Source organism: Accipiter gentilis, chromosome 1, assembly GCF_929443795.1.
Source record: "Accipiter gentilis chromosome 1, bAccGen1.1, whole genome shotgun sequence".
NCBI classification, from domain to species: Eukaryota; Metazoa; Chordata; class Aves; order Accipitriformes; family Accipitridae; genus Astur; species Astur gentilis.
In genome coordinates this window covers 48,985,987-49,004,871 of record NC_064880.1, presented here as the reverse complement: position 1 = coordinate 49,004,871, position 18,885 = coordinate 48,985,987, and the positions used below count along the sequence as shown (strand labels likewise).

The following is an 18,885-nucleotide window of genomic DNA, read 5'->3' as shown; positions in this document are numbered from 1 at the left end:
CCACTCATTACCTTCACTGCCACAGAACCTAAAGGCTCATTCTGCAGTCCGTCACAGCAGCGGTGACGGAGAAGGCTGCCTTTTGAAGCACCTCCTGAATGACTTTATCATTGCTTCTTCATGGCTGCATCCCCAGTGTAAATAAGAACCATTACTTACCGCATGCTTTACAGATAATCCATGTTTCTAGCAGCATTATCCTCCCAGCGCATCTCCCCACTTACATGAGCACATTTGCATCTAGTCAATATAAAGATTATATTACCGCTTTTATGTAGACTCATCTGTTGGTTCTAGAAAGAGTTTCTCTGCACTTTTAGGTTCTGTAAACACAAGTAAATTACAGAAAGGTATGTATGTGAGTGGCAGGACCAGTTTGCTCTGTTTGTTTGCAGTTTTATATTCCTTTAGGGCGACTAGGTCAGCAGGACCCTTCTGGAAGGAGAGGAAGATTGCTCTTGTCCTTGGGGAACAGCTGGGGATGCTCAGGGACAGAGGCTTCTAGAGAGTGCAAGGTACGGCAGCAGAAATGGCGAGAGCTTTATCACAGTTGCTGGAGTCCATAGCTCCAGCGGAGACACTGCCGAGGAGAGCAGTGAGCAGACACGCTCTTCTCAGAGATGACAGAAAGGCCCTTGAGAAGGACCCAATGGTTGCCAGCAACACAAGAAGTCATAAGCTGCCTGGAATCAGTTTTGGAAGCAAGAACACAACAGGAAGGGAGAGAGTTGTTCGTGAGTCTCTTTAATTCCTGGTCCAGGATAGCCACTTTGAATTTTCTCTATTTAAAAACATACACCTCCAGTTTATGTCCTAAAAAAATCCAGCTTTTGGCATTTAAAACTCCCTGTCAGGAAAAGGTGTAGGCAAACCCATCCCAAGTGTAGGCCAACTAAAAATCCCATTGGATGTGACTTGGATGAGTAGTTAAAATGTCTACAGGTAAGCCAGACCTGAAGAGAGCTTGTACACCTAAAAGCTGTGTTTTTTTCCCCAGGAACAGTTTAGTCTAATGAGAGATAATATCTGTGACTCACAAACCTTGCCTCCTTTCTGTCCTTCTGTTGTGTTGGCCCCAGCAGTAGCACCTCTAGGGACGAGCTGATCCTGATTGTTATATAGATGGACTCATTACTAATACCGAGGTAGTTCAATTTTAAAATTCAGAAAACATCTAAAAAGGGAAAAACTGCATTTGTTCTGAAATTTATAAAGCTAGAAATTATTTGGGAAATCTGAAACAGATCATGGTTCACTTTTCAATAATTTCAAAATTTAAAAATTTAAAAATATTGAAAAGAAAGGGTTTGTCAGACTTGTTTTCAAAATTATGAAAACCTTTTTAAAAGTTCTGCTATAACTCAGAGTGCATATATCTATATATTCACTGGATAGCAGGGAGATCTCTGTGGAATTAGAAACACTCTTATTCACAGACTACTTTCAGAATATCTGATGTTATGTTATTTTGTGCCTACAACTTCTCGTTACCCTCCATCCAGTTAACACCTTTGTGTTTATCTGTAAATGCATACCCAGCATCAATATTTCATTGATTACTTTGGGCACAACTTTTATGGGCTCCATGGTTTAAGTGTTTGGGAAATAAAAGGTAAATTAATAGATGGAGGATTTCAGCAGTTATGCCAGGACAATATGCTGGACAAGCAGTTTAGAAAGCTCTGATAGCACAGCAGCAATGAGTGGAGAGACACATTTAAATAATTGCATAATGTGAGACATGCTATGGAAAGTAAAGCTTGATAAAAGGATATGCACCACAAAAAACCCCTAATGATGACTTCCCACAGGCATAACGCAAGGACACATGCAGTACTTATGAGAACACGTATATAGTTCATAGTTTTAGCGCACGACTTGAAATTAATCCTCGGTATTAGAAATGTACTTTAAGTTAAATATAACTGTGGTCAAATTACATTGTGAGAAGACTCCTTTAAGTATCAATACATGTCAATTTGTACTTCTGGTTAAAGAGGAAAGATGGCTTGAGACTGAGGAGTCTTAGGACACGGAGATGAAATTCTCAGCCCTGCACAGAGCTGCTGTCACCTCAGGGTACTCATCTGATCTTACTTTTCCTTGATTTCTAATTATAAAAAGTAATACTTTTCTCTACCTTGTCCCCTTTACCTATTTATATTGTAAGTATCTTTAGGTAGTGTTTGTCTTCTACTGTAAAATAGCCTTCTACAGTTATGCTTTTATCTTCATTAAGGAAATACTGAATGTAAACACCACCACTAGAAATAGCAATGCCAATGGTGACATGATATGAGCTACTGTCACTGGTGACAGACAATCTCGGCATCACTGATGTACCTCTGCCGGCACTGAGAAGACCTTTATTCCTGATGAAATGTCCGACTGAATTCAGTCAAACTGCTCAGGCTTAATTACTACTCACATGTAAAGGCAGGAAAGTCTACTCAATGGAAGAGTTACCCAATTCCTGCCCCCTCCCTCCCCCCACCCCAAGTTGCCCACCCAATTCATTTGTCATTCATAATTTTGAGATTCAGTTTACTTATACGTACAGATAGATATATAGATAGAGGGGTAGATAGAATAAATATAAATATATAAATAAGTATTAGAAATACGATTAATTAAAGTTTTAGTAAGAATTGGGGGACTAGTGGGAGGTTATAGAAGTCATGTCTGATCTCCTCCCATGTATCAGATAATACATTCAAAGTAATCAAAGGACAGTATGGGAAAAAATTCAGTATGGGGCATGAAAAAAATAGGAGGAAAAAGGTGTACTTTTTGGTAAAGCTATTTGCTGCCTCTAACATCTAAATTGCTTCCTCTGTCAGTCTCAGGGTACGTTCTGTACCTTTTTTTTTTGAGAGCACTCCTACAAAGACCCACCCTGTGAATCTTTACACGGGAGAAACTGGAATTTATGTAATCGTGGTTTCATTTTTGCTGTTTAGACAACCTGCCTCCTGTGTTCCAGGCCCCCTCCAGCCAGCCGCTGACATTTATTGGTGAGAATTTTGTTTACCAGCTAGTAGCTGTGGATCCGGAAGGGTCAGCTGTGCTATTCATCTTAGAGGCTGGGCCACAGGATGCCAGGCTCTCTCCTGCTGGCCTTCTTATCTGGAAAGTTGATTCAGAAGAAATTCAGACCTTTGAATTCACTGTGTCGGATGAATGCAATGCACAGAGCAGATACACTATTGAGGTAAGGAAATGAACACTTTAAAGGAAAAACAAAACAAACCTGTTTATCATGTCACTGCTTTGGTGCAATTGTCATTATAGCTAATAATTTGTTACTGTCTTGAAAACTAAGACTTCAGCTATTTCCTCATAAGTGTATATTATCCAGCACAGCAAAAGTGATCAATTCATGGAATAAATATCTCTGAGAACATAGAAACTATATATACAAGGAACAAGAGAGAGTGCTATTGATTGCTGTTTGAAAGAACACTCTTGCAGAGCCTTTTAATGGTTCATTAATCTGCTTTAAAATTCACATTCTGCATTTGGATTGCTGAAAAAAGCATATAACATAAAAGACCAAGTTTTAGCTATAAAAGGGAGATTATAACTCATTCTCAATGATATTTTTAGAGGATGTCTTGCTCTTATGTCATTACTCTACACTTTAAGTTTCTTGGCAGAGCTTGTGCATTGCTTTGTCTTTATTGTATACTCTAACATTAATCCTGTGACAGGATGAGCTAATAAAGTGCGATGCAGTCTTTTGACATAAGAACAGTTTTGTGAAGAAAGGATTTTTATTCCTAAAGATTCCTATATCTTTACTCATTCAAACCGCTATCATCAAAAATACCGGTCTGCTGAACCCACACAGCAAAGGGTAAACTGGAGTCTAGATATGGCTTTGATGGAAACATTTCAAACTAGACCTATGTTTAACTAGGTGAGATAATACAGAAGTTTGAATCTGTTGAAATGCTGTTCTTGTACATAGGTAAAATACAACTATGGACCTCTCTTCCCTGAAGAGAGAGACCGGCTGAGGAATGCCACAATCATGTTCCTGCCTGGGAGCCATTTGTAATGTGAAATAGTAAGGAGGGCAGGCAGGAAAAAAGAAAAGATTTTTCATTTCTTCTCTGAAGAATAAGGAACAAATTCTGCCCTCAGATACTATGTAAAAACTGCTGCTTTAGGAAATAGGATTTTTTTTTTCTTATAAGAAGTTAGAATGTGCCCCTAAATGATGGAAAGAAAAAAAAACCCCTTTAAAGTCAGGCTACCTGTTAAATAAGTATGCTAAGTATAAGACCATCTATCTAGACAAAGGAAATCAGTTAGAAATAAGTTTTCATACTAGATAACATGTTTGCACTGCAAACCTGTCCCTTCCTAAGGGTAACAATATACCTCTCAGCTGTGATTATTCAGAGGAATCTTACGACGACTCCCATTTGCCTTCCTCAGGTTGGGGTGAAGCCCTGCAACTGCCTCAATGGTGGAACATGTGTTACCAATATTAAATTCCCTCCAGGCCTTGGTGAATACCTGTGCTTATGTCCAAATGGATTTGATGGAGAATTTTGCCAGGAAGATATTAATGACTGCAAATCAAACCCCTGCGGCAGCGGAACGTGCGTGGACAGTGTGGATAGCTACTTTTGTAAATGTCCCCCTGGTTTGGGAGGTAACACCTCACTGTTTCCATCTCTGATTTAACTAGAGATATATTGTGCTACAGGATTTTTTGAGTGCAGCATGACCACAAGCATCTGTCAAACGGACTACATAAGCCGCCTCTTCTGCTCCCATGACTTAGCTTTAGGCAGATAGAAAATGTGCAAAACCAGCTATCTAATTACCCACGCTCAAGGAAGGAAAAATTACCTAAAGCTCTGTGGTCCTGAAATGATCACTCAAGGAGGCTGTGAACCTCCCTGACGTCAGTTCCCACCTGCTTATTTCCCATGGATTTGTCCATCCATGAGATGAGCTAAGATAAGACTGAGTGGAAGCAAGAAAAGGCAAAGATCCAGGACCCTTTTGCACTGCACGGGATCTGACTAAATTAAGCCAACAAAAGAACTAGGAATTAATGATGTTTCTAGGTCTAGGAAGGAGAAGTAGATATGGAAAACAGGCAAAAATAAATTGTCCTTTAGTCCCACTTGACGCTTCATTAAATTTAAACATTAGAAAACCACAGGCCCATTTGGTTGTCAGACATGCTGATGGAACAAAATCTAACCTTTTAAACTGTTCAGGGCTAGCCACAATATGATTTTAAGACATGAAAGGAAGAGGAATGATCACTGCACCAAAGAAAGATTCTTTTAGAAAAGGAGAATGAAAAGCGCAAAGAGGAAGAGTTGGAGAACAAAATGCAGTGAGGCCAAAGAGGTGGATGCAAGACATACAGCGTGAATAGGATTGGAGTAAAGATCTGAAATGTGAGGAGAGAGAAAAGCATCTAATAGATAACATAGATGAGGAAAGAAGGTGTGTGTACCTATCATGCAATTTATAGTCAGCTTCACTGCACTGGAGACATCTGTGAATGATTCAGACACGTGAAAAAGCACTTGTGACAGCACGCAGGCGACTCCCCTGTGCTCTGCAGACTGGAACCGGCAGAGCCAGCCGTGAGACTCGCTGCTGTATTAAGCTTCTGGAGTTTGGCTGAGCTGAGTCACTGTTGGGTCTCGCAGAGTGCCTACCACCTCCTCCATGCTGGGACCCACGCTCCAGCTGCTCCTAACACCACTCGCTTCCAACATAACAGATTTTCACATTGGCCTAAACGTGCCTTCTCCTGGAGTTTCATGGAAGTTGTTGTCTTTTCATTTCTAATTTAGTTCTTCAGGAGGTACAAGGCAAATCTGAACATGCAGGACTTGAATATGATTTCTAAGCCTGGCTCTTGCTTAGCTTTGCAAAGGGCCAGTTAGAATAACACCCACTCACCCAGGTCACTGGGCAGTCACTGGAAAGTCAAGACATCGTGGTACTGTCCATTCTTGTCAGAGTCAAATTAGCCTCCCACAAGCGAAAGGTGCTAACTGAAAGTGTGTTAGAACATCTCTCGGATCAGAACTGTTTCAAAAGCAGAGTAAGAAAAAAACCCACCTTAAGCTGATCTCAGATTTCAGTCCTTGAACCTGTCAAAAACCCTACTCTGTTCACATATGGAAGCATGAATGAATTCATAAGACCCATAATGCTGGCTGCTGTGCTGTGCTATGGGTTTGAAAAAACAAGTAGAAATAACATCAAATGCACATAACTATTACTACTTATAGTGTGTATATATAGAAGAAACTCAGTTTTAAACAAGAGCAATGAACAGATTTTACTCAATGGGCTCATGCAGGCAGCAATGTACCCTTTCTGCCTTTCAGCAGTTCATGAAACCTTCTTTGTTTTGGTCATGTGGGACTGCAAGTCCAGATTTCATTAACTATAAAATTCCAGCAGAAATGAAAAATAAAAATCATCCAGAAGTGGAAGTTCAGAAAAATGACCTAGAAGATCTGTGACACCTAGACGGTATTGACTCCAGGTAATGCTATCAAATAGCCAAAGCCTGCTGCTATCCAAAGTGTTTGTGCCACCAGAGACTCCACTGATGCAAGACCACACAAGCCTAAGCATGGAGAATAAAGTTAGAAAGTGAAAGTTTGATCAAAAGATAAGAATCCCCAAACCAAACAAACAAATTCAGAATGTCTTAACTCCCCCCTGGAAATAACATTCCTATGAGCACAGGGAAATTTGGGGGCCTTTTAGGCTGTATTTTGTTAAACACTGGAGATACACAATGAGAACAATTATTCATTGCCTGTAAGGAGGTGGATTAAATGAATAAAAAGCGATATAATTCCATGAGTTAATAACTTCAGTGGATCTGCTCCTGTTTGATCTTCACCAGTTTCACACTGCTGCCCTTCTCACTTTATGCAGTATTGCACATAGATGGAGTGAAATCAAGCTCTATTATTCCACATAAAATAGTCTGCCATAATTACAATGCATTGTTTATAAATTCACATGAAGCATATTCTGAAATGTGCTTCTCATTCTTACACAAAGAATTAAATATCCAACACTTCAAAATAACACACTTGAAAGCAACATACAGCTGACTGTAGAGACAAAGGCACAGGACACCTTGATGGCCAGAGAAACACTAGGTTTTCCTGAACCCTTAATTCTTGCGGATTAAATAAAACTGCATTAGTTTTGCTGTTCTTCCCTGGCTCAAAATGCTAAAACACAAGCAACAACAGAAAAAAAAGAGAAAAAAAAAAAAGATATGATTGAGCGAAATAGGAATACATCTCAAAGTTTTAATAGCAGGTGAAAAATTATAAGCAAGTGGAGCTGAAAGCCAGCTGGGAAGTAGATGATTTTACTTCAGGGCAGGTTCTGTGACAACAATAAAAGCTCATCCTTGATGCTGTGTTTATGTCTCAATTCCCCAGAAAACCATCAATAATCTAATGAGAAGGCAATGCTATACTGCTCAAGTGACAGCACCACTTCATCGTCAAATCTTTACAAATGATAGTGAACAGGTAGTAGAAACAAAAAGTTAACTCTTTTGAGAGCTTCCCAAACACCACTGCAAGAGAAGCAGCAGCACAGGGAACAGAGTGTGGTGCTAAGTGGCAGCAATTCAGGTGCATTGGTGTATCTCAGGCAATGTAAGGGTATAACGTAGGAATGGGAACAAGGCAGGGAGAGAAGCCACTGGAAAATCTGAGAGAAGGATGACTCAGAATTATTACTACTTCAAATTTCTGCAGAGACTTATATGCATTTATCTCATTGAGTGTTCAAAGCTCATTCATTTTTTCTTCGACATTGTTGACAAGATAACAAGGATTCCTGTTGTTTCTTCTTTTGGCTACTGAAAGCAAGAACATCACCTACCTGAGAACAGAACTCACACTTGAAAACTGTATCTCAATCACAAACCTGTTCTTTCTTTCCCCATATACCAGTGATTAATTCAAAACTGGGGGGCGGGGAGGAAGATGGAACTGTAATTTCATTTTACTTTTCAGGAAACTGAAGAAAACCTCGAGATTTGTTCATGGTTTGTAATAACCATAGAGTTCCTAAATCAGATTGCCTGTTCCTTTAGAGTCAACTTAATGTGAACACAGTCAAAAAGACTTTCTCTGCATCTGTAGGTAGCCAGGTCCTCTCAAGGCATAAAAGGACTTTATCTTCTCAGCCAATTTGCCATGCAGGGATGGAGAAATAGAGCTGGCAGAGAAACAGATGTTTCAACCTTGCAACCCGAAGATCTTTTATTCCTATTATTTTTATTTGTACTGTAGCAGTGCCAAGAGAATTGAGACTCCCTTTTGTTCCAGTGCACTGGAGGTCGTGCAAACAGAATAATTGATGCTTCTTGGTGCAGACAGCTTTCTGTCCATTTCTGCTGCTTCTTCAGCAACCTTCAGCTAAGTTTCAGACTTTGCAAACATTTGTCCTTGGAGTCTGCTGGATTATCATTACGTCCAAATTGATCAGATACTGTTTAAAATCAAATGTCTCTGAGTGAAAAGAAGTGCCTGCCTGCATAGTTCACCTTTATGTTACAAAAATCAGTCAAGTGATTCAATTTTCAAATTTAGTTTGTTACTTACGGTGTTCCTTTGCTTTTTGTAATTCTCTCATCTTTGAGATTTTAAAGCCAGCCCTTTGCAGCAAAAATAGAGAATGTAGGAGGGAGGAGAGGGGACTAAGGGAAAAGTGGCTGTTGTTACTGAAAATGGGAACTTCTTTCCTATTTTCATTGTCTATGGTATCATTTTAGTCTTTATATGATACTCAGAGAAAGGAAATAATTACTAATCTAATCAGAGGGTAACTCATTCAATATTTTCCATAATGTGATGTCTAATAATTTCCTAACACATCACCAGAAAGCAGTATCAGAGAAAAGCAGCCTTATGCCACAAAGGTGCTAAACCAATCATACAATAGAAATAGGAATCCAAAATAAACAGGGGAGGGAAAAAAGTAAGTTAAGCCCTGCAATACTATGTTATGTCCAACTTAAATGAAAGAAGCAAGAAGCATGCAAAACCAGAACACCTTAGCTTGAGGTGGCACCAGAAAAGGGATGTGGCTTTTGCACTGCAGTTCTTTTTTTTTCCACAAGACAAAGCAGGCATGAGAAGGTGATGTCACTAGCTTTTTTAGGCAGCTCAATCAATAGAGACTTCAATTTGAGTTTTTTACATGGAGATGCTATTTTAACTTGAAAGGAGTAGTGGAAGCTATCTGAAATGCTGAAGCAATGAGAGATTATGTTGTAGGAGATGAATAATAATGCTCCGTTTTTATCATCCTCTAATTCATTCCACTGTGACAAATTTCTTTTTTGAAGAAAAAAAAATATTCTTTTATCTTTAGATCTTCTTTCATGATAAAACTGGATATCTGATATGGAACAAGCCTTTCTGTACCTTGTGGTATGTCTTGAAGCAGGTACCTGGACTCTCCAGAAGGTGTCCCAATCTCCTTGGGTATTCCTACAAGGGACAAAGGGCATGCCTTAATAGAAGTGATATGGGCTAGTTTACTACCTGCTCTCAGGCCTGCATATTCTAGTAACCAGCAATAGCCAAGCAAGTTTTCTCAAGAGCACAGAGACATCAGCATGCACACCTGAAGCCCGAGGGAGTTTTTAACAACCTTATATGTGATTACTCTGCATCATTTGCTGTTCAGATAGTAATTTTAACTGTTGGGTGACCTTCCCCTATAGGTATCTGTTAAATCATCCAGAGTTGTGAATTTGAATATCGATTGCTTCAAGGGATTTTTAAAACCCTGTTTCCAAAATCAGCAATAGTCAAGACACATTGTTTTGGGTTCAGATCCTATAGCACCTTATCTTCTGTACACCAGCACTGTGACTCAGAGACATTTTCAGAATGTTTCTTCAAATTTTAATTTTAAATAGAAAAAACTGGTTTTTTAAAAAAAATCTCATTATTTCATAAGGTTTACCTTCAGCCAGACTCTATCAGGCTGGTTCCCAATAAGCTATTAGTTATGTGAGGTTCACATAGAAACAATAGATCAGTACACAGCTCATCATCCTAAAGCCAAAATGGTGACATTCATTGGCTTCTTCAGTATATGACAAAGATCTCATGTAAACGAGACAACAAAAGCAGCAGCAAAGATGTGAAAGGCAAGGGAAATCATTTATTTAACATGCACAGTTTTCTATGAGCAGTAGTTTCAAGTTCAGCACTTCTGGTGGCAATAACGACAGTAATAAACAGTGTGATAAAAGCAGGTTTAAGTGAGACAGTGGGGAATTTGGCTCTAACATGAGTGACGTACCCTGTAATGAGTTTACAGCTGAGAAGTAAGCCTTAGTCTACTTCAACATTTGAGCTGAGGAATAAACAGGGAATCTTTCCTGATTATTAACCTTCCCTTTGTTTTGCCACAGGGCTTACTTGTCAGGAAGACAGGAATGAATGTGAAGAGAGTCTTTGTTTTCCTGGAGTGTCTTGTATGAATACCTTTGGATCATATACATGTGGGATTTGCCCCAGTGGGATGGAGGGAAATGGTAAAACTTGCAGATGTAAGTGTTTTGCATGAATTGTTTTAATAGATGGGGGGAAAATGGGTTCGATTCTACTACTATTATCCTTAACTGAGTACTTTGCCACTCACTTTGAGTATGGACCTTTAAATATACAAAGCAGACTATTGTCATGTTATATTAATATGGATAATTGCAAATTGGTCTCTGCTATTTTTCACTGCAGTTTAGTTTCATTTAGGTTAAGATTAACACCGTAGCATACAAAAGGGTATTCTCCAGATGCCAGCGAGATAACTTGCCAAGGACGTCCCCCATGTTCTCCACTACTTCACTCCTAAATATACCATCCACTAACAAGTACTAAGGGAACACCTCCGGAGATTACTTTTGGTTTGGGTGAATGCTGTGTAAGCAGGGTGTAGAGCAAGAGGAAGAAGGTCTAGGTGCAAGTCCTTCACATGCTTTCACCTCTTTTTCCAAGGTGTGCTTTCATTAGAGGACACAGTCCACAGCTGCTGAGCTCATGCTTGGCATAAAGTCATGCCACAGGTCCCAACTAGCGAAGGAAATGGCCAGCAACAATTTTACACCTGCTCAGTATTTGCTTTTGGGGCAACAGATTCTTTAGTAGGGAGACTACCGTGACTTTGTATTCTGCTGAGACCTGCACAGTGCATGGGATGTGACCCACTCATGCTCTGCTTGTTTCAGTCATATACATATGTCGTCTCCAAAAATAACATTTTGTTGGCCAGAAGGAGAGAAATCAACACTTGAAGTGTTTCGCATTTGTTTGTTGGTGTTTCCAAAGAAATCTGAGAAGCAAAAGATACAGACATTAACTGTGCAGATGTTAACTTTTCCTCATATTGACTACCAAAATGAAGAAAAAAAAAAAATCCGATGTAAAAAGACTCAGTTGTAACTGCAGGATCCTGGCACCAGCAGGACTGCCTTTGCCAGATTTACCAAATATCCTTTCAATCATATTGCCAAATGTCTATACAGAATGGGTTTTTTTGCTGTATTATTTGGCCACATTGGTTATTTCAAAGGGATTTTGCATCTGTTTCACTAACGCATAGTTTTGTAGTTAATTTGACCAATGAAGGAAGGATATACAAAATAATGCCCCTTTTTTAAATACATTAGAAAAGTCATTTCTTCCTTTGCGTTTTTTTAATTACAGAAATATTTCTCTATTTCTGAAATACAAATTCATTAGAAGGAATAAACCTGAGGACTTCCTTGTCGACCCAGAATAGATTAGAAATCATTCTTTGTGGTTCTGATATACAGACTTAACATACCTACTCATACTTCCCTTGCTTAAGCAAGTATAAAGGCTTCTGGGAGGAAGGAGGAGAAAACTTTATAGCTCTTGGAGTGGCCTGTAGCTCATTGCATTTTTTAATATATATAAAGAGTCATAGGCTCAGGCTTAATATTAAGAATACAGAATATCCAGAGACCCAGGGCAATAGTTGTTTAACTTGCAACATTATCCACATAGACTTTACAATCCCTAGTCCGTTCAAGAAATTACCTTAAAATAATGCAGAAATCAATATTTTTTTTAGTCTCCACCAATCAATTTTCCTCTTTTCATCCATGTATACTTTGTACAGGTATTTTGACACGTACAAAGTTTGCAGCTGCGCTAACCAAATCCAACAAACATGCACAACATAGTTTCAGACAGAAGCTTTCAAGGAGAGGTGGGAATCAGACAGAGCACAGTTCCCAGTGTGTGGCGTAGCATCTTCATCCAAGTAACAGTGCTGTCTAATACATGGGGACCTTCTTAGTGCCCTTAGCTCAATAAAAGATCACTGTGCATATTAAATATGTCTCCAAGATAAGCAAAGTTCAGTGAGTTTGGGCGTAGTAATTTTTTCCATATTTGTGTTGAAGCTTTGCTGCATGTCAGTAGCTGACTCACCTGATTTGCCTTTATTTGCTTGATGATTGGCTTCCAGAATAAACTTATGTCAGGTTATCTGATTTGTTGTTACTGTTGCCTTTTATCATCAATCACAGCTAAGCTCTAACACCTTGTTTCCTTGTCTCCATGCTTTCTTTTCACAGCTGTGCTTGCTGCTGACATTACAAAAGCTTTAAGCATTGAAAAAGGCAATGGTAAAGGTGATTTGAACAAGACCCAGGTTGAGCAGCCACTGCAACCCTTGGAGGCAAAGGATTCTCCTGTAATTAAGAATTTTAACATAAGTGATAGACATGGTAGGTATACAAGGGTATGAAGCCTTTTTCATTTGCTGCAGTTTACATATTCAGAAATCATACATTTTAGCATCTTAAGAGTAAACATGAACTAGCTGCTTAAAATACATCATAGAAATATCTTCCTATGTTAAAAATAAAAAACCCCCTTAATACATCAGGCTGTGGATTGCTGCTAAACAATTTTATGTGGAAGGGAGACATTACAGCAATAGCAATCAGAGTGGTCAGGCTTAACTAGAAATTGCATCGCTTCTGAGGTAGAACAAAATCACTCCAAATCTTGGTGATCAATGGAAAGCAAGATGATAAGAATGACATCTTATGCCAGCTTGCCATAGCCAAGTGACACTGACGTTTTATTTCAGTATTTGATTGACAGTCACTGAATTAAGACTGAGTTTTGAGCATAAGCAAACCTCGACTCTTGACGTATGAACTTGACTGTGGCAGTTGCTTTTCCCAGAGGCGGAGCACTACAGCACTCTCTGACACGGGTGTGCACCTGCACGATGCTTAAGTGGCCCTGTTTGAATGAGTGCTGCATGTTTAGTTGGTTTTCTAGTGAGAGCAGGGAGCAGAAAAATTGAGACTGGGTGTATCTATTGTGTAGGGGCATATGTAAAAGACAAGATTATTTTTTTCTCACCTTCTTTTTTTATATGTGTACCAGGCCAGCCAACACCTAACCAGAACTTGCCTCTTACAGGTATCCATCATAATGCTGTAGGGACAGTGCAAGAATAATGCTGAAAATACTTGAGAATCATGATGGAGACCTCACCAGAGGCAATTAAAAAAAGATCTACAACCATCATTAAGATTTTATTCATCATCTGTTCTCTGTCTTGACACTATTAAATACTTCACAGGCAGTTCATATACACTTGCTATTCAGTGACATCATAAGTGATAAAATATTATATACTACCAGAGTGTTAAATTTTGCACGTAGTTCTAAGATAATTAAAGTAGTCTCCTATCATACAAGGTTTGACACATTAAGGATGATTTCTAGATCAGAAACATATGTACTTGACAGTGTATTTTTAAAGGTAGGGTACATGTGCTGTGCAGTTTGACGATTACCTTCCAATTATAAAACACCAAAAGGATGTCAAATGATACAGTTTCTCACTCAGTTAATCTTTCACTTATGATGAAAATTACAGTTTCTATATTATCCGTGATAAATGCCAAACAACTTTGAGTAATAAACTTGAAAACATGTAATTAGAGGACTAATAAATCTTGCTTTAATGAGAAACAGCTGTTCTGTTACACTGTGCCTACAGGACATTCTCATGTTTGGCTCAAGGTTTGGGAACATTCTGCATTAATTAGACTTTAGAAGAATAAAAGCAGTTATAAAGCTTTAGCTGGGCTCAGGCAGTTACTGCTTAATTTTACATAGCCATTTGATTTGAGAAATTAAAAATAAACAGGCTTGAACTCCCTTCTTTTTCAGGCCATGCAGCACCCCTGTCACATATCACTACCTGTGCCAACAGGCCATGTTTTCCTGGAGTGTTATGTTTTGATCGGAAGCCCCCTTACATTGGATATGTCTGTGGCCGATGTCCAGCAGGGTTTTTTGGAAATGGTCGGATCTGTACCAAAGTCCTCAGACCAGGTACTGTCTAATTTTTAGAATTTTAAAAAGGTTTTGCATACAAAGTCTGTAAGAAAATATGAACTAGTATGGCATTACAATACAAAGTACTTTATCATCAGACACTGAAGGCTGCTTTCTTTCATTCTTACCTGATGAGCACCTAGCAGGTCTTATTTCAGGAACACCTGGCTCTATGAGTCAAAATTCAATAGATTAACCACCTCATTTGCCACTAGGGAGAATTCTTCACAACAGGACTTACTAGACGGTATGAATCACCACATCTGTATTTCTGCCACAGCACCGGCATAGGATTTCAAAACATGTTTCCTCCTCAGTAAGATCAGAACATGACACATGCCAGTATCACTCCGTTTTCCTTCTTTCCTAATTCTTTTGCTGCAAGGGATCTGTTGTCTAAGTTGACCTGTGAAGATGATGATAAACAAAGTGTCATGCAAGAACAACTATACCAACAACTAAAGGCAACAGATAATTAAAGCATTTCAACAGTATCCTTCATAGGCTAAGCAATAATCTTCCTTAGGGAGCTCTGAAACTCAGCTGGTCCCATTAATCTCGGAGGACTGATCATTAGAAGAGGTCTTCTGCTGTGATAAAAGAAAAGCTGGGTCCTGACCTCAGGCAGAAAGTGGCAATAGCATAGCAACCATTCATCAGTCATCCAATCCTGCTCTCTTTCAATGAAATTCTCATAATTCAATGTATGGTTCTCCAGGGACAGTCTGAATGGTTGTCCGCTTTTTACTGCACAGAGTGATTTGCCAAGAGAACTCATGTTTATTCCTTAATAACAGTAGTTACTAGGTCAGATTCCTAGGTTTTCTTCTAAATCTTTTTCTTAAGTATTCAAGACAGACTGGCTTGAAACCTGCCAAATTGTTCCCCCAACCTCCTGCACTTGACAAACCCACCTTCACTCCCCATTCTGTAGCCAAATCAATGACTGTTACTTTGGTGTTATAGTTGGATGCATACTATCAAAGCAGAAGCAATTTTACTGCTTAGCGTAGGTATCATCCAATCTCTTTGAACTATAAATTGATTTTAGCCAGTTCTCTGAATCTAAAGGTCACAAAAATAAACCCAATATTTTTCTTTCTCTAGCAATGAGTATGTACAAAGTGTTACTTAGTCTGTCAGAGTCACCGAGTCAGCTATTGACTCTTCTATAACTTGATGAAGCTGTAAAAGCGTTTGAGAGGAAAAAAAAAATCATTCTGCATATAAATAAACTAACATTTCTGCTATTGCCCTAAGCTGCTCCTTGTCGTTAATGGGATAATGGGATATACATTGTACAACCCAAAGGTCTTTTAAATGCTGTTGAGTAGAACAGATAGTCTACAGCTGTAGGTATTGGTACAGTAAATCAGACACACTTACATCGTGCTTATATAAACATTAACCAATGAATTGGTGTATGTTCTAAAAAGGGAAGCATAAACAGTACTTGCCGTTAACTGTGATTCATACCTGTCATATACAACTCCAGACAAGATTTAAGAAATATCTCAAGTATCAGGATCTGAAATTAATATATGCTTCTTTCAAAAGTGAGCTGTATATCAGAGGCTGTGGGGGGAGGGTGGGGGGCGCTATTTTTCTTTTTCCTCTTGAATACGCAAACTGAGTCCAGGACTTCATGGACTCCATGCTGCAAATGTGGCCATCCAACCAGCTTCAGCACTTTGGGGAGGGAATGAAGAGGAATTATTTCTTGTTCTATCAGAACCTTATACTCACTCATGTGAATTATATCACAACATAAACGATGAGAAACTTGTGCCTCAAGGTTAAACAAGAGTAGTCATTTGTTTTAATATTCAGAAATGAAAGCAATTGCTGCAGCTGTACTAGCGTCCTAATTTATGACCAAAATGATGGGTTTAACTTTCCTTCCCATGTGCTTTGCTAGTTGAAGCAGAAGTATTGTATAACATTGATGATTAAAAAGATATCAGACAAAAAAGAATGAACTTTCAATTAAATTTATGTACAGTTATGGATTATGATTATTGTGAAATCCTCCCTGTTAGAATAATAGCTTCTCTCCCTTGTAACTTACGCTATCAGTCTTCAAATGAAACAGAACAAATCCTCTTCAGCTTGCTACAGTGCTTGTGAAGGTACTGAGATTATGTGCCACTTCTTTCCGACTCTAGTAATTTTAATACAAAAATACTCTTGCTAATCCCTATTTTGTACTTTTATTGGCTGCTTTTGACATGAAGTTATACTCAATTGTTGTGATTTAAGGATTAAAGGATAAGTATTTTTTCACAGAGAAACTGCAAAAATTACCCAACTGCCTTTGTAGGCTACTGAGGAGAAAAAATATGCTAGAAGAAAATTGTTTCCTAAGTCAGTGTTTGATGAGCTGCAACCAAAAGTCCTTCATTTTTGATTTATAATCAACAAAGTACCATTTCCTCAGAATTGATGTGATAGGTATTAATCTTTTGATGTACTTGACTTATTACAAACTCTGTAACTCCATGAATAAGTTTCTGAGCTATATTTACCTGCTCTGCCAACAATGCAGGGCCTCATTCTAGTCTCATTTATGTGTTTTACCTGGCTTATATCACTAGTTTGTACCAGTTTAAATCAACCAGACTTTGTTGCAATTGTTCTTGAAGTACATCAGATTAGTCTTAAGGAAAAACATCACCAGTATCAAAGCTGGTATGGAGTTTCATATATAAAGGGAAATTATTATTATTAAAAATACATTCTCATATCAGAAACAAAAAAAAAATTTCTCTCCCTTCAAAATCCATAAAACAGGTATCCTACATTTTTAAAAATTTACTAGTAGGATCAAAAGTCCCGTAATTTTGCTGGCATTGCAATAATGAAGAAAGTTTAAGGAATTTAAATCTGTCCAGGCTTCCCTGGGCACATTTCACATTTGTCTAAAATATCTATTACCTTTTTGTTAGAAGAGGCATATCTATTAAATCAAACCATGCCGTATCATTGGTCATATTCTTGGCACAAAGAAAATGATTATATCCTAATGGGGGATGCTGGTGATGCTACTGCATGTTGCAATATTAGTTCTCGTCAGATGCTACTGGTATTTCTCTAGACTGGTTTCATCACTCACAGTCACAGAGATACCCATCTGTTTGCACTTTCTTTAGCAGGTTAGAGAGGTTGGTGTCATCACAAAAGATTTATTTTTTTCCTATTAGTAAATCAGCAATTTTACTGGACAAAGCAGTGCTGCATCCATCACCGATAAAAGATTGTTTGTTCAGAGCCAGCTCTTTCTGCCTCTCCTGGTTTAGGGAGCTGAAGATCAAGGCAGAGGATTATTTTATGATCTCTATAATCGAGTTCTGCTTTTCCGTTCTGAACACCACTGCTAGCTCTCCTGTCATAGCAGTTAATTTGCAGTATTGTAGACTTTTGGCACTTGATATACTTTTGTGTGTGCCAGCTATTTGTTATGTTTACGTACTCTATGTTTTACACTATTCCGGTATCTGTACCATGCTTCTGAATTCACTTTGATTTTACATCAGAGAGACCTCTGTGACCTTCTCATTTACACCCCTGTCAGATCAACATCAAGGTGTGGATTTAAAAGGAGAATAAAATGGTTTGAATTAAAAGAATGTGTGTGTTTAAACACATAGTGCTTAGTCTAACACCAGAGGAACATATTAGTCTTATTTTCTCAACTTTTAACTTTGAAATCACTGCTGTCATTATTAGCACTCATCATTGATCACTGTCCGTGAAAAATAAATAACTCCAGTAAGAGCTCTGGTCACCAACGCAAGGTTTCATCTCCAGAGCTAACTGCAAGAGTAGGGACCTCTTACTGCCTGGAACCAATCAAATGATTTAGCTTCAAGAGATGACTGAGGAATGTAATGGACTCCTTTCATCTCTTATCTAACAGAATTGATGAATTTGCATTAAAAAGATCAAGGCCCAGATTCCAGTCTCACTTACACCAGTGTAAATCATAAGTGTTTCCATTAAATGAATAGCATTACCCTAATGGAATGAGCCGAGCACTGTTCCTGGAAGACATGTCTTAAAACCTGTTAAGGTAGGTATATCACACACAGAACTTTTAACTATGAAATCTGTATGTACCAATAGGTTTAGAAAAAATGCACACACTTTTCAGCATTCAGAGGGTTCTTTGCAATGGGTAACTAATGATCTAATCTTGACATGGTTTATGCAATGAGTTACAAGGCTTACTTGAAGGCAGGAATATTTTGATGCTGCAGTCATTAGCTGTGAAGCTTGCAAAGAAAGCATAACAGAAATACCAAATAAATAGTAAATAATACTCTGATCTGCCTCTGTGTGGTAGTCTCAGCTATTCTTGTGGGCTCCATGGCTTCCAGCTCCTAGCTCTGACTCAGGCCATTGAAACTCTGTCCACAATTCATCTTTCGCATTTATGGCGGAAGTTGCC

At 38.5% G+C, this 18,885-nt stretch overlaps 1 protein-coding gene across 1 annotated transcript in view; it reads left to right on the top strand.

Annotated features, from left to right (window-relative positions):
• The window catches only part of LOC126038618 (von Willebrand factor D and EGF domain-containing protein-like), a 188,179-nt gene that overhangs the window by 110,310 nt on the left and 58,984 nt on the right, over nucleotides 1–18,885 (top strand). Inside the window, exons 16-20 of the mRNA XM_049800584.1 lie at nucleotides 2,961–3,211; nucleotides 4,444–4,663; nucleotides 10,460–10,597; nucleotides 12,650–12,802; nucleotides 14,271–14,435. Of these exons, the coding sequence (XP_049656541.1) occupies nucleotides 2,961–3,211; nucleotides 4,444–4,663; nucleotides 10,460–10,597; nucleotides 12,650–12,802; nucleotides 14,271–14,435 (927 nt within the window). The remainder of the gene's footprint in view (nucleotides 1–2,960; nucleotides 3,212–4,443; nucleotides 4,664–10,459; nucleotides 10,598–12,649; nucleotides 12,803–14,270; nucleotides 14,436–18,885) is intronic.